Below are 16,259 nucleotides of genomic sequence, written 5' to 3'. Positions count from 1 at the left end.
GGTTTTTAAAATCGTTTCTCAGTGTTTCGGGAGTCTACCCATCGGTATCAGCCTTCTAAAAAGAGAATGCTGGTGTAACCCTGACTGGGTAGCAGACATTCCAGATAAGAATATTTTGGTAGATTTTTAAAAAAGAAACTTTCACTGGGGTTGACTCAAAACTGTTTTGAAAATATGATGTTAAACCTCTCCAATATCAAAAGGCAGGAAATAATGATTTATATATTTTATTTTGACTTTACATGCGGTGTTAAAAACCCAAAGTACATATTATTTACACATCCACAATACAAGTTTACAAGATATCTATACATGTTAAAGTACTCTATAAAACAGTATAGAGCCACTTCACTTTAGGGTTACTTTTTATGCCATAACATTAAAAAAGATACAATCTGTGTTTACCTTTGCACAAATGGATAAAGCATTTAAAAATTAAATTAACAGGATAGAGACTAGATTTAATGTTAGAAATCTCAACATAAATACTGAAAGAACTCACATTACAAACGACAAGGCAGCACAATGTTACAACATGTGACCGGGAATCACACAGAGTTACCGCTCCGTTTTCCGCACGCCAGGATTAATATTGGTAAGGTGAACGCAAACACGCTTGTCGGCGGTGGACTGAGTAGTGTTTATCGTTGGTTGGTTTAATTTATTATTAATCTGTAATATTTTAGTTGCAAAGATGAAGTGTATCAAGAACAGAAGTTTTAGCTTTCGAGCTTCCATAGATCTCAGGGAATTGTGTTCTTTATGAAACAATATTCTCAAAGGAAAAGCATAACTGTATCAGTATTCTACATCTTGTATAAAAATGCTCTGGTCTTCTGACCCATCCTCCCCCAGGAAATGTATATCATCAGCATTATCACAAGAAATCAGCTGAACTTATTTGTCTGACTTGGTCAGGAGCATTCCTCTGCCTTGGTACTATCTAGGTTGGGGTCAATAAACCACCGTGTGACTTGCAGCATCGTAACTGACACAGCCATTGGATTGCCCATCAACAGCTGCACGTGGCTTCTGCAAAGCTACGAATCAATGACTGTATGGTCTCCGCAGGGGTCCCAGGACCCAGGGAACCTCATTTGACTGCACAGTGTCACTGTTTCATCCTTAGCAAAGCAGGAGTGGAATGTTTATCATGGAAAAGACATAATGCTGCAATTGGGGTGGACTGCTTAATGGTTCTAGGCTGTTTATTTGATTTTTTTAAAAAGTCTCTTCAGGTGCTGGTTGAAAAACATTTACAACTGGCACTCAGTAAATGATGTGCTATACTGAAAACACTTGACAGATTTTAGTACTTCTATCATTCTCATGAATAAGGCACAAAATGCACAGATTCAGGTAAACCACATGTAATATTTACAGTATATTGTCATTACCTGCATGACTTAGGAGGAAATTCTCACACAACACAACATAGACAACGTGATTGCACCACTGTTAGGTTTTCATAGACTGTCTGTTAAGCCAATTACAATTCTTTTCACATTTCCCTCTATTGTCTTTTTTTTTTTTCAATTTTAAATCTTGGGGGTAGGAGGAGTTAAAGGAAGAGAAATTTTAATACATGGGAAAAACCAAACACAATCAAACTAAAACCTTATTAGTGTGTCAAAGGTTAAATAGAGTGACTCAGTCTCGGATTCACAGTGGACAGGTAAGTTTTACTACTGAATACTGTTGGATAAATCAAGGATACCTCTTAACATCTCTATCTCCTTAAGCTGGCAAGACTGTAATAGAAGTTTTAATGAATAGCAGCACAAAATTACTTAGAACTCTTACATTCTGGCATTGGGTACCATGTAAATCAATCATAGTGATGGTCAAATCAGCCTTCATTTTATTTCTTTCTAAAAGCCGAACCCAATGGACTGCTGTGGGAAGTAGTTATTGTCTCTTGTTCAGTCATGCTCAATGTAAACAACTCCATAGCACAAAAAGATGCAATGGGCACCTAACCACATCCTAGTGGGTACAGGATGCACCCACACGCACACACGCACGCGCGCACGCACACACGCACACGCACACACACACAGTTCATTGGTGGCATGAAAAAAATTGCCCCACATGAAAAAAAATGCTACAGTTTAGGTCAAAGACTGAATATTTAGCAAATTGTTTGGTAATCTACAAGTTTGTTTCTTTGAGACATTACCATTGTTTTTGACATTTGTGCAAGAGGCAAGGTGAATGCATACATATTAAAATGTTCACATTGAATGGGAAGACCACCCATAATAATGGCAGTCTAAGTTGAACCCATTTTCAAGTATTTGCTCACAGATTCTTCTGCACACTGTACCAGCTCTTTACCCCGGGAAGGTAGCCCCTCGGAGCTGGAGCTATACTTCTCTTCAGCTTCAAACAAAAGAAATGGAATGGCCAGCACCTTCCTTTGTTTCCAGGCAAGTACACAGAAGCCTCGCTGCAGTAGCTACATGTGGCAAGTTCCGATGCTGCCAAAGTGGGAGAGTTTCTTTGGCCACTTGGTTCTCTTAAAAGACAAGTGAGTCTCTTATCTTAAGGTACCCTTACAACATCATCCTCGCGACAACGTGGACAGCAAAAGCCACACAGGGAACAGCACACTGGAGGCCTAGTAAGTGTATTTGTTCAGTGGTCTGACAGAGGTGGTTTGAGGAGCAAATGAAGGCTTTGGTGGCACGTCAGGTTTTAAGGACGGTGTCCTCTTTAGCCCCGTCCTAGGAAGGGTGCCATTACTGGTGTAGCTGCTCTGTCTGGAGAGGGAAGGCTGCAGGTGAACACTCACTGGTGTGCCCTGAATGTAGTCCACCTTCGCCCCTGTGGGTGTGGGCATGTACCCGCCACGGTTCATGCTAGACTGTCTCGATAACAAAACACCATTCGGTGAGTTTAAGTTTTTAGGCATGGCAGATATAGAGTGCCTCTGGGAGGAGTTTTTGTGGTAACCCCTTTGTCTTTCCAGAGAGGTCATGGGGACCCCAGGAGTGGTGGGGACGTCCACTCGCTTGGTTGGGCTATTTCTAGGGAGAGTTGAAGGAGGAGAGTAGAGCGATGCCTCCCGGTTAGGGACCTTGGGTGGGACCTCAGACATAGGTCCCACGGGATCCAGCATTAGGGTCTGGTGGGCCATCTGGATGTCTCCCATGATGGCTTTGGGGTTACTATTTGGATCATTCAGATGCTTCAGGAGATCATTGAGGGTATTCCTGGAATCCACAGAACGCCGGTGATCTCTTTTACTGGAGGACTTCGTAAGAGGGTGGTCAATGTGTTGAAGCTTCTTTTCAGCTTTGTGAGCATTGGAGTTTGAGAAGGACGTGTTGTAGTCGTGGGTAGCGTTAGGAAGAACAATGGCACTGGGGATATGCCCATGACTTAGTGGGGAGTGGGGTGGAGGACTAGAAGGAAAAAACTGGGGGGTTTCTTTCCTTGAAGCTCCATGGCCATGGGCCTTGTCTGAGTGGCTCTTCATGGCCTGCAGGGTCTTCTGGTGCAGCACAGGTGTGGACTCAGGCGTGGGGAGCGCAGCCAGCTCAGGGGGTTGGCCTCGATGGTCCATGACCATGGATTTAGTATCTCCAGTGGGCGGAAGCTCTTTCCGACTGGTCAGCAGGTTACTATACAATTTGGGAGAATCAATATTCTGCTGATATTCCTTGACGGGGCTGTCAAAGAGACCATTCAGTTTGGCAAAACTTCCGCTGGAGTCTGTGCACGACTGGGCAGACTCTGCGTCTTTGTGTATCTTCCGGTTTTTCCGAACGAACATATCACGATAGCAGTACACAGCCACCCCTGCAATGAACGCACCCAAAACAAAAGCGGCAAAGACACAGGTGATGAGGACATTCATGTGGACCATCTGGTTGGACTCTCCAGACTGAACTTCCCATCGGACACCTGCAACAGACACAGGGAGAGAGTCTCGGTGAGAGGCTCTGGAAACAATACCTGCCAGCAACGGCTTCCACTGAGCCAGCGCTGGCTGCATGGTCTCTATGCTTAGCTTGGAGGGTGAGGTAGACTCTGAAATTCCATATTTTTTTTTTTCTTCAATTACAATGGGATCCCCAGAGACACCTGATTGCTGCAAATGCCAGGATAACTCTAATCTCCAATTGATCTCTATTCTCTGTCTTCTTTCTCCCACCTCCTCTTAAACAGTTGTTATAAAGCAGAAATTTTAAGCATTCCTACCTAAAAATTAGAATTATAAAGTGTACATTTTCTAAATGACCTGTTTTAAACTCACAAAATGTTTTATCTCAGGCTTTTCTCCTAATTCATAAATCTGGGTTAAAAGGCAGCTGCTAGGATTAGGGATATGTATGAATTGGCATAAATATATATTATGCTAACATAGTTATGCTACCTTAACTGGAATAAAAACCCATAACTTGTTCACAAACGAAAAGCATCTGCTTGGTCATTGTTAGCTACAAAGACAGACATTCGTGTTTACTTTGATTTTTTTTTTTCATTCCATTTTGGGGCAAAGCACTCTTGGACTGCCTGCTATGAAAGAAATCTAAACAGTCTCAGGAAATATACTTTGCATTTGTTAAGTAATATGATTCAAATATCTTGAGATATTTAGAAATCTTTAAGTTAGACTAGAAAAAGAGTAAATTAGTTTTAATTATTGGGATTTTTAATGCAACCACAGACATCTAACAGTCAACCAAAGAAATGTTAGTTTAAGAGGTATCCAAGTCTGTTACATGCTATAAACACGGCTATCCCAGAATAAGGGAAGTCAGAGTGATACTGAAGGCTTGGTGGCTTTAGGTTAGTACCAAGACCTTGGAATGTTAGTCATTTTTAATCATGTTCAGGGTTATGAGATTGAGTGGCATTTTGAGAGACAAAGAATAAAGGTAGAAATGGTACTACTAAAGAAAACAAAGCAGAAAGAATGATGGTAAAATGGTGTACAGTGAAAATATATAAAACCAAAATAAACAGGTATAAATCATAAATGACAATGTACGGTCATAGAAACTGATTAGAAACCTGATTCCAAAGATGAGTAAGCGCTAAAGAATTGATTTTTCTTTTTTCTGGAGTAATATATCTCATTAGCCTGCTCCATAGGCAGCTATGTTACAACTGCTTCTATGATGGGCTGTTGTGTTTTACTGCTTGTAGCGTTCAAGCAACTTAGCACCTCACAGGTCCTTTTCATAATGCATTTTGAACGGTATCTAAACAAAAGACTGGGCCCGATTCTTAGGTAAAAATATCTGATATCTGGGTATTTGCAATTAATGAGTTTTGGGTTTTGATGTGGCTGAATGACCCTCGAAATTCTCTGATATCTAGAAGTCTCCAGCATCTTCAGACAGAAATCAACAGATTAGGTTGTCTGAGTGGCCGTTTCACCGCCCTTTCTTTAACAGCTTTCCACCTCTTTCATCTTTTAAGGAATGCACTCCAACATATCCACAGAAAACCGAAATGACTGCGGCCAGCGGAGGCGGTAGTGACACAGGCAGCAGCCCCTCTGGCTCTCCTCTGGAGAGCCCTACGTCCTAGACTCCAGAGCTACTAGGAATCAGGTTTCCACTCAGTGAGCGATGAGTCTCCTGGTGAGGCCTTACCCTTTGGGATACCTGATAAAGGATCAGTAAAATCAGAAGTGTGTGGGTCATCTTGAACTACAAATTTCCGGGAGCTCGTCAGTTTAGGTCTCCAGGTATCAACCACTTTGCGTGTGATTTGTGGGGTACTTGCTACTGTGGTAACAGAAGATGAAGATACCTCCATGTCTGTGGTGGCAAACAGATTTTTTTTTTATTAACGTGGGAAGTGTCAGCAGATTTTTCCGACTGACCTGTGGCATTTTTAAGTACAGGTGAGGTCAATTTTAGGAGGAAACCAGTTCTAGGATTTTATCGAAACACATCCACCAAGACTACACCAAATCCTGTTCTTGTAAGGGAAAACTAAAAACTAAAAATGAACAATAAAGCTAAATGAAGCAGATTTCAAAATTAAACATCCTCAAACGCTCCTATGGAAGACCCTGGGGTGATGAATGACACTCAAGGGAAAGGTAATACCAATCAAGAAGATTAATTGCTATTTTTCTCATCCTTTGGTGAGATAACATCATTTCATTTCTTTTTGTGTATATTTTTCAAGCACTTGCACAGATGGTTGGAGACTGTCTGTCTGTCCTTCACTGGCGAGCCTACGTGTTGCTTCATCAGAAAGCACCCGGGCAGGTCCCTGTAAACACTGGATGTGGGACCTGATGAACCAGCTCTGCCTACATTGTCCTGCTTTGCCAAGGACCCTGCAGATTATTCACTGCACCGAGGGGGCTCACTGTCCACCGGAAAGCACTGGAGCAGGGATGAACCTTGCCCGTGAATTCCAAAATGCCCAGGGAGTTCCTTCCAACGAGTTAGCAGCAACTCATGCAAAAGAAACAGCATTTACAAGCTGAATGAGGATGTTCTGATACATAAGATCTGCCTTCCCTTCCCCTCTCCCCTTTCCCAAGGAATGAAACTACTGGTGAGTTTTAGAAGCAGCAATAGGATTGGAGCGACTTCATCTCTTAGCCTGTCTATTACAGATTCCCACCAAGTAGATTTTCCCTCACAGATGTAAGCATATGATTTTAGGTTCAGAGTCCAGAGATCCCAAATCAGACTGGAGTGATGATCACAGATGTGTGATCCAAAAACAGACACACAGAGAGGGGCGTGGGGTGCCCACTGAGCACCTCCATCCATCGGAAACCAGCTTCATTCAACCGGGGGCCTTTTTCATACCACTGAGACCACAACATTCAATGTTTCCCAGGATCACCGCAAACCATTCAAAAAAGATCTCTAAAATGTATAAATACACATTTTGGGGAAATGTGTATTTGTTTACTAGGTCTGTGGAAAGGTGAGGAGAGAAGGGGGAAAGTAATGACATTCTGCCATCCATTCTCTAGATGGCCAGAGGCAACATTCACAATGCACAGGTGAGAGGAAAGCTTGGTGGTCGCGTGCAGCTGGAATGCAGTCTATGTGAACCCATTTGATTTTCCTTAGAGGATGTGCCTTGGCCAATGATGGACTGTGCACATGCTCCACAGGGTGAAGTACTGAGTCAGAAAAAGTCTTTTGGTACCATCAGTGGGGTTATGAGTCAAAGCACAAAAATGAAGGGCTGCCAAACTGCGCAAAAGGAGGGGAGAAGGGGCTGAAAATGCCGAACTGAAGGAAAGAAAAGGTTGTTAATTCAAAAAAATTAAAAAAACTAACCAGATGTTGGACCGCCAAATATTTTGTAATCTGGTGTAGTTGAAGTAGGCAAAATTTCTAAAAGAATTAAAGGAACAAGTAATCAGTAAAAAAGTAACCAAAAGAAAGCAAAAATTTATGAATTCCAATTAACTAAAAAAGTCGAAAGGAAAGGCTACAAATGAAAAGATTAACCTACTGGTTAGACTACCTTTCTCTAGATTTCCTACAAAATTGTAAATGGTAAAGAAAAAAGAAAAAAAAAAGTAAGATTCTCTAAGGAAAAAAAAAAAGTAAAATGCTTCTCTAATGTATCCCCATGACCAAACAGCTCAGCTTTTGCGAAGTTTAAGTTAAATGCTAGGTGGTATGTGTCCTGAATCATTAAAAGGCTGGTTGTAAAATAATGTTCACGTGCAAATGTGGTCAAAAAGAAGGGCCGGAGGGCAAGGGCGATTCAGTCTTACCATCGCAGTCCCCCAGGTGGGCCGTGTTGCCGTATTCCGTGTCCTGTTCATATCCTCCAGCGCTGTGGTGATGGAAAACAAAGGAGTCTTTGGTTAACAGCCTTCACAGGAACACAAGTGACAATCAGGGCAGAACCAAGAACATACATAGATTAGTAGTAAGAATGGGCAGAAGGGGGGAAAAATGGACATTTCAGCAGAGCTTGCTAACTGGAGTATTTCTGTTAAACATTTGGTAACTGGAATGGTTAGGAGAGCAGAAGAGAACTGCCTATTTCCATAGGTATTACACTGTCTATAATCTCCCTTTCCTCTCACAGTTCCAGATTTTCCTTTTTTTTAAAAAAAATACTCTCCCCTAAAAACAAAAACAGGGGGGAAGGGAGAGTAGTATTTTTGGAAGTTTTCTAAAAGTTCTAGCTTTGCCAGCCCTGGGGAAGATCGGAGCAGGTGTGGAGCTCTTGGCTAATGTGGCAAAGTATACTTACAGCATCCCTGGGGCGACTCTACCACAGGTCCCCTGGCTTAACCAGCCACAGTAGGGGTCTCGAGATGCAATACAAGACCTGCACAAAACCAAACAGAATGGAACTTGGGTTTTCTTGTCATCAAAGGTCTTAATGCTGCACGACCCCAGAGTAAGAACAGAAACATCAGCTTACTTTTTACATGATCCATAACGCTCGCAGCGGCTGAGGGGCATGCGGATTACGCAGCTTGAGAATGCCACATACAAAGTGTGGTGATCTTTATCCAGCTGTAATGAGATGACCTTTCTGTCCTCCTCGTTCTCAGGATTACACCTGTCGTGTGAGATACGTTTTGAAGCCATATGTTTAGTAAGTCAAAAGCTACATGAACTATACAGAGCAAGTGAGTTTTGATTTTTTAAAAAATATATTTTATTGTTTTTTTACAGAGAGGAAGGAGAGGGATAGAGAGTTAGAAACATCGATGAGAGAGAAACATCGATCAGCTGCCTCCTGCACATCCCCTATTGGATATGTGCCCACAACCAAGGTACATGCCCTTGACCGGAATCCAACCTGGGACTCTTCAGTCTGCAGGCCGATGCTCTATCCACTGAGCCAAACCGGTCAGGGCAGAGGTTTGATTTTTGCAATTACTGAGAGCTGGGGAGATCGTAAGGAATATTCTAAGTAGCAAACTAAGCAAGTACATAGTTTGGGAAATAATAATCCTGTGATTCATCTTCTAGTGCTATACATGTTTGGTTACATTTCAGAAGGATAAAGCGTTTTTTAAGATTGCTTTCCCGTTCTGATGATCGAAGGGAATTATATTTGTGAAGACTATGTTGCACTGTAGAGGAAAAAAAAGATAATGTTTTAATGTCATTAAATCCTCCTGTGCTCGATGTTTCCCCTTAGTCTCTTTTGCTCCATTTCTCTCATCTATTTCTTGACTGTTTTAATGGCCTAAATAATCTTGTCTATCAGTGGTTGGAAGAATTACATTCTGTTTGTGCCTGTGTATGTGTGTGTGCTTGCCACTGTCTGCTGCGTGTAGCATCTTGAAATTGATCTACAAGGTAGGATGGGTGGTGCTGAAATGCTCTCATCTTCCACAAGTGAAATACAAGGGCTGGATTATTTTTAAACTCATCAACTGCCCACCTCCAAGCTCCAGTGGACTCAGGAAGAAAACAAAGCCAGAATTTATTTCAGTGAGAGGAAAAAAACAACAAAACCCAAAACACAAATATGCCAAACCACTGCTAATTCAGAGGGCTGGAAGGAAATGACTAGATGAAATAAAGTCCGGAAATTTTTGAGCAGTGCTGAAGAGTATTCTCGTAAAATATACCTACTTTGCATGGTTGTATGCTTCAATCTCTTCCAGTAATACGCTGTCATTCAGAGAGAAAGAACTGGTCTTTGCCAAAATTTTAAGTACCACGCCAGCTTCTGAGCCAACAAAGATGACAGTGTAGTTCTGGTGGGGTCCGGCGGAATGGTCCACGGCGATGGCTGTCAGCCTGTACCTGCGGGAGGAGGTGAGCCAGGTCAGAGGAGGAGGCCAACAGGAAGAGCAGGTGTGAGTGGCAGGGGCCGCCATGTCTGCATAGCCTTACCTGATCCGAGTCTTTGTGAACCAGGGCTCCTCTGCAATGGGTGGGACGGCAGAGTCCATCAGGGGGTGGGATTTGATGAACAGCAGGGTCTCATCCGGGAAACCGATAGAGGTTTCATAATCTTCAGCAAGGCCATGCTTTGCACAACAGCCAGGCCTGCAAGGAAAACAGTGTGTGTTTCCCCCGCATCATCAATGGTATCTAAGGAATAAGTGTCCGTTCTGAAAGAAGAGGTCAAGAGAAAAAGAAGAGAGAGCGGCACCCAGAGAGCAATGCTATTTCCCCGACTCGGGTGGGTTCTCCACCTGCTCACAGGACTGTGAGACTGACTCCTGTGTAGTCCTGCACAGCGACCCCTCCAGTGTGGGAGGCTGGACCAGCTGCTCAGTGAAGATGGATGCTTCCAGTGGCCAGGTGGTTTTGTTAAAGACAGAAATCCCTTTCCGCCCTTTTTCTTTACCTTGGCGTTGGTACTTTGTCTTCGGGGACTGCTGTCCAAACAGAATCTGGAGTTTTCTGTTCTTTAAATCGTCCTTTGAATACTTTCTCAATGTCATCCATGCTAAATGCACAGACAGCAGACCCAGGAATACTGAAAAAGGGGAAAACCATCAGAGAAACCGTCAGGCCACAACGGGCCTATTTGTGGGTCCCGCCAGCAAAGACAGGTCTTTTGAGTTGCCAGGGATGTGATCTCACCTGTTGAGCTGTGTGGTGAATACCCCGACCACCGTGGGGATGCCATTGATTTGCATTATATTTGTAATAGACTGCAGGACATCGAAGTAGAAAAACGAATCCCCGGGGACGGAGCAGTTAAGCCGAGCCTTCAGAAACGAAGTCCAGTGTTTCTCCAGGACCCGCTGGGAGCCACCCATGTCGTTCTTACATATGCGGGCCACACGGGAATAGACAGCCTGCCCAAGGGACAAAGCGGAGGAAGGGGAGGGGGATGAAAACCAAAGCTGCTGTGCACGGGAGGGACAAGAAAAGCTAAAGATGTATCTGGTTCAGAAGAATCTAGCAGTCTTCTCTCTAGGGAGCCATAGACTAGGGGTGTAAACTAGATTCCCCTGTGAGAAAAGGGGCCATTTACCTGTTCTGCCAAAAAAGCTCCCTTAGAAGGGAGCCACTGACCTGGCTGAATGGAAACCATTCCCACACTTTGTCAACCACTTTGCTTCTCATGTTGCTAATGAAGTGTGCCCTTCTTAAGCCTGGCCAAGAACGGAGGGTGGGAGGGAAATACTTTAAACTCTTATGGACTTTTACTGAAGCACCCAAAGTTAAACAAGGGCCTCTGCTTCCCATCCTGCCGCTGACACAGGGAAGCACTGAACTATCAATGGATGGCTAAAGAGTTAACGAAGCATCCACAGCTCAAGGGTGCCTGCCGAGCCACGAAACATGAAGTCTTCTCAAGGCCTGAGGCTGCTGTTCCCACCCAAGCCATTGCTCAGCAATTATCCTCATGATAAGCTGCCCATCTCTCTTCACTTGGCCCTAAACATAGTGAGAAAAACATGCAAAGGCCCCATCTCCACCAACGTGGGCTCAATTCCATGCACAAGTCCACCATACAAGTCAAGCGCATATACTTGCCTTGCCTAAGTTATTATGTTCCACAGCAATCTCTCGAAAGAAGAAATAGACATAGTTTCCATATTCTATGGCATGAAGAAAGTGTGGTTCTGTAAGAAAACGAGAAACAAACTGGTTCTTAAAAGGTAATTCAATTAGTGTCTGACCCTGACTGCTAGGCATGACTGACAGATGTCACATAGCTACATTCACGCCAATGGGAACTTGGACACACTGACAAATTTGAGGAGCCCCGACATGGGTGAGCTGGAGTTCCAGGGGACACGGAATCTTTAATGTCAGCTAATGGACTGTAAAAAGCCTACCGGGAACTGAACCATGGCAAAGGTCTTTGTTTCAACAGATTTATTCATTAACCTATTTAACTAGGGAAGAAAAACTCTCATGTTGAGAATTAAAAAATCTTGATTTCTAGACTCCAAAGAACAGAATGACTCTGCAGATATGACCTAATCGACTCTCACTGTTGTTACCTTCCAGGATAAGTAGATGAGCGTGGGCAAGGAGTATCATGCACATTGTAAGTTTGGCAAATTGGCACACTGAAATGGGATTTCTTTTTTAAGTCACCTAAGATAAAATCCTGGATGAGTCTACTTTCTTGCCTTGGCTATGGGTCTCTTCATTCCTTGTCAATGCTGTTATTCACAACCAAAGGAACTCATCCTTGCTCTAACTAAACAATATAAAGTCATGCATAGAATTTCCCGATAACCAGAGCTCCTGTTCCCACTCAGCCATCCCACTCCCCTTGGCGATCCCACAGCACTGCTCTTCAAAGTTACCTTTTATCCATTTGGAATCATATTTTATTGTGCGAAGGGCAGATCCATCGCCCATGCTTCGGTAAATAACAGCATCACTGGCCAAGAAGTCAGCCACCGTGGCAGAATATAGCTTCCCATCTGAAACCAAAGTCATAATTTGAGTAAAATAACCACACTTACCCTGTAGTGTGTTGCCCTATGTCGTGTGGTATACTCTTTGGAGCGCTTGCATCTGTTATCCCCATATACAGAAATAAAGCTAAACATGATGCTCATAAGCAACCTGTGACAGGTTGGCCCATAGCATTACCTAATTTTACAGATGAGGAATCTAAGCATCAAAAAGTCAAGCAACTTATTCAGGGTCACTGGCCTAGTTAGCAACAGAACCAAGTGTCAGAATACTATATTATAATATGCCTACTTTTAATTATTTTTTGGAAAAAGTTTTCATAGTTTTTAGATTTTGAAACACCAATTCCAAGGTCACTACCCTAGTTATGAGCTCTTTTTTTTCCCGTTAAATTCCTTCTGCACCTTCAATGTCATTAATCATTTATATTCATTATGCTAAAGAACCTTACCAGCAAAAAGGGCAACATTGGTTTGTTTGGCATCAAATGGGCATCTTGCCAGGCCACTAATGTCTTCCCCATCATACTCTAAGGTATTCAACTACAAAAGAAAAATAAATAGTTGGTGTCAAATCTGTTCAATGTACCTGTTTGAAGGCAATACTGCTTTATTTGTACTGAAATTCTATTTGAAGAATTCTGTCTTTATTCTTCCATAGCATTAGCCATAAAACAAATTACTAGGTTATAGCAGAAAGGATTCAACTTTGACAGCATACTAGTGAAGAAAGGAAAATTGATGAAAAAAAGCACAACATATAAAATATACTTACCCTATAGAATCTACAAATGGGATTAAATGCGTTGGTACCACATACAAAAACCATCTCATCGTTTCTTGGAACAAATACTTTGATAAAGTTGTGGCATTCATCCTACAGAAAGTAGCAATTACATTAATATTAGACATTCCATACTCTGACATTATGGGATCAAGACCACAGAAAGCCACAACGGAGCAGGCACTTGTCTGCTTTACTTACTTTATGTTTGCCTTTCATAGCACAGTTCTCTCGATCCTGTTGCTTTGACCGCCATGTCAGTTTCTGCAAATTAACCAAGCAAAACCAAAGCTCAGTTTTGAAGTATGAAAATTCTGGGAGGGGAGGAGGACATTATCCAAGTTCTGAGGGAAAGCAAGTAAATTTGCCAATGACACTAGCTTACCTTGCTCGGTATTACTTCTGTTTTGGGGATTTCATTTAAGTTTACTGTATAAACTTGATCCCTGTTGGAAACAAGGCAGTAAGTCATAGCATGTGAATGCATAAAAATGTTAAGCTGCTTTCTTATTTTATTTTTACAGATCTGCCTTTATTGTGTTTTGGAGATCATTTGGATTTTCTCTGTCTCCAGCAAAGTCAACAAAGGGTACTTTTTCATTAGTGGGAAGCTTTTATATATCACTGTGGTTAGGGAGCAAAGAAAGCTCTTCTCCTCAGGCGTGGGTCAAACTGCTACGAGCATTAGCATAGACATACTTCTAATATTTACTCGAATAATTCCAAGTTAAAAAAGAATAAAGAAAGATCCCCCCTGCTGCTTTAGGAAGAAAGAGCGATGCATGATTTCTTGATGTCAGTACTAAAACAGCAGCGCTGAAGGTTGCTGCTCTGTGTTTTGTCCCTGGCACACAGCACTGGCTTTTCTCTGTGAATATTTTTGGCCACTTGCAATTTTTGATCACAATCACATATTAGTTTTTCATGAACTAGACACATTAATGCAAGCACCACGAGAGAAAAGAATTTTAATCTAATAAACCAACGAGAGGAAAATTACCTGCCAGCAATATAGAGTGTGTCTCGAATTTTCAACATCAGCTGAAAGTCCAGCCGGTGCTGCGATTCATTGCCTGAAGGGCGTCCTCTAAAAACCGGATATTGCCTTGAATCTGCAAGTAAAAATGGGCTAAACCATCAGTCAGGATTACGGAGCTAAAGAATCAATAGACAGCATTGATTAGCTGTATATACTAGTTGTAGAAGGGTTTTAACTAAATTCCTCTCTTCGGGTCTTGAATATAAATGAATCAAAGCCGGTGAATGTCAGCAAATGGTCTTTTTCTTTTAACAGAAAATACATAACCTATCTATGGGCTGTTATTGAAAAGCACCCGACAAAACTGTCCCTTTTTCCCGAACACAACTGTGGATAAATTAATAGGCAAAACATGTTTAAGGCATATAAAATCTCTTTCTAAAAGCAAATAACACTTAGAAAAATCAAAACCAAAAAAGCTTCCTTCCTAGAAAAGGAGAATGTTCTGTAGATTACTTACAGTGATAGTCAACAATATTAAGGGGCTCGTCATCCTCAGGAAAGCTGACTGCCCTCAGCTGGGAGATCATCAGGAGCAGCATGTAGGCACAAAGCAGGAAGAACCTCATGGTGGGCCAACGTCAAGTCAGAGCAGACCCTCCTCAGAAATCCCACTTAACTACCTAGAAAACAGGAAGAGTTTGGAAAGACCTCTGTGCTGGGATGAACCTGTTTTCTTATTTGTAATCAGCTCAGTTTTCACCACCAGCTCTCTCCAATGCCCTCCTCCCACCAGGAGCCCTGGCCGCGGTGAAGGAGATATCTCTGAAAACACAGGCAAAAGATGGCAGCGTGCCAGGCCTGACTACAGCATCTGGTGAGCATATGGAAGTTTTAGGTACATTTGCAAGAGTTTTTGAGGTAACTATGTATGGCATCACAGCAAAATCCCCGGAACCACCAACAGAAATGCTGGCTGCTGACTTGGCAAGAAGATGGGCAATGTTGGGATTAGAATTTTAATTAAACTCCAATCTGCTTCCCTGCCCCCAGCCCTGAAATACATCCAGTACAGCTTGCCTCTGCCCCTCGTTGGATGCACAGGCTGCTTCCCAAAGAGCTGGAGAGCTGATGTTCCTGTCCCCTCATCTGATCGCTGCTTAAGGCATTGCCAAATTCCCAGCCTTGTTCAAGCCTTAGCCCAAAATTCTTAAGTAGAACAGTTCCTCAAGCTTAGTAACACCAACAAGAAGCAATGGCATGAATGACCTTGAATCAGGGTGAACGAGTATGAAAAGAAATTAAATGATTTCTCGATCAATCAATCAAGCAAAGCAGGGCAGGGATGAAACAGCACAGCTGCCGCCAGACCACTGGGGATGTCTACATATTTACATAAAACCATTTGGACACAAACCAATACACTAAGTACGTCTGTCCTCTAAGCTTTATTGAACTTTAGAACCATAGGGGGCCTTAGGGACCATCTAGTCCAACCTCCTCATTTTTCAGATGAGAAATCTAAGGGCTGGAAAAATGAAGGGACTCACGGAATTTCATGGAGCTATTTAGGAAATGAGTCAAGTCCAGCCCAGGCTCACATCACCTGAGTCCCCTCTAGGCTCTTTTCATCAAATTAGATGATGGGTTTTTTCTTCATTATAGCATTACAAAACATCTTTTGGGGATAATAAATACATTTGTTATTTTTATTGAAGTGGTGTTCACAGGTGTATGCATATGTTAAGTGTTATCAAAATGTACATTTGCATATGTGCAATATATTGTATGTCAATAACTAAAATTATAGCATAGTATAATATTAGATGTCAATTTTTAAAAATCTTTAAATGGTATCCATTTATTAAAAATATAAATTAGGGCCCTGCTGGGCCAACAGGATGGGTATTTTTGTGAAACTGTAAATGCTTCACTTTGCAATAATAATAATCCTTCCTCGACCAAGCCTGTCACTTACAACTACTGTACCAAACTGTAAAACATTAAGACTTATCTTCAGTTTCATATATCCAAGAACTTTAGGGGAGAGGATGCGAATCACTTAAAATTTTGGGGGAGTCCAAACACTCAACCAGGTACTTACTATACCTCTTTTATCATCTCAATGTCCAAAACACTGATGCACATGTATGCTATGCTATGCTTTCAATTTATCTTTC

The 16,259-nt window shown here is 42.2% G+C and overlaps 1 protein-coding gene across 9 annotated transcripts in view; it reads right to left on the bottom strand.

The window, feature by feature from the left end:
* Nucleotides 1-211: 211 nt before the first annotated feature.
* Nucleotides 212-16,259, bottom strand: part of SEMA6D (semaphorin 6D) — a 206,179-nt gene continuing 190,131 nt past the window's right edge. For 3 of the 9 annotated variants that reach the window (XM_015566912.1, XM_006768268.2, XM_006768267.2), the window contains exons 2-19: nt 14,600-14,762; nt 14,101-14,212; nt 13,486-13,546; nt 13,302-13,364; nt 13,092-13,193; nt 12,769-12,859; nt 12,203-12,322; nt 11,418-11,506; nt 10,515-10,732; nt 10,276-10,407; nt 9,816-9,971; nt 9,552-9,725; nt 8,383-8,523; nt 8,209-8,286; nt 7,721-7,782; nt 7,275-7,331; nt 5,610-5,777; nt 212-3,909 (exon numbers count right to left, since the gene is read on the bottom strand). In XM_015566912.1, coding sequence (XP_015422398.1) covers nt 2,621-3,909; nt 5,610-5,777; nt 7,275-7,331; nt 7,721-7,782; nt 8,209-8,286; nt 8,383-8,523; nt 9,552-9,725; nt 9,816-9,971; nt 10,276-10,407; nt 10,515-10,732; nt 11,418-11,506; nt 12,203-12,322; nt 12,769-12,859; nt 13,092-13,193; nt 13,302-13,364; nt 13,486-13,546; nt 14,101-14,212; nt 14,600-14,708 — 3,222 coding nt within the window. In that variant the 5' untranslated portion in view covers nt 14,709-14,762 and the 3' untranslated portion in view covers nt 212-2,620. Of the gene's footprint in view, nt 3,910-5,609; nt 5,778-7,274; nt 7,332-7,720; nt 7,783-8,208; nt 8,287-8,382; nt 8,524-9,547; nt 9,726-9,815; nt 9,972-10,275; nt 10,408-10,514; nt 10,733-11,417; nt 11,507-12,202; nt 12,323-12,768; nt 12,860-13,091; nt 13,194-13,301; nt 13,365-13,485; nt 13,547-14,100; nt 14,213-14,599; nt 14,763-16,259 lie in introns of those variants that run through there. The other 6 variants (XM_006768272.2, XM_006768273.2, XM_006768271.2 and 3 more) reach the window with 5 other exon arrangements.

This window comes from Myotis davidii, unplaced genomic scaffold, assembly GCF_000327345.1.
Source record: "Myotis davidii unplaced genomic scaffold, ASM32734v1 scaffold763, whole genome shotgun sequence".
In the NCBI taxonomy this organism is placed as follows: Eukaryota; Metazoa; Chordata; class Mammalia; order Chiroptera; family Vespertilionidae; genus Myotis; species Myotis davidii.
The sequence above is the reverse complement of the archived record's forward strand: the minus strand, read 5'-3'. Positions and strand labels throughout refer to the sequence as shown.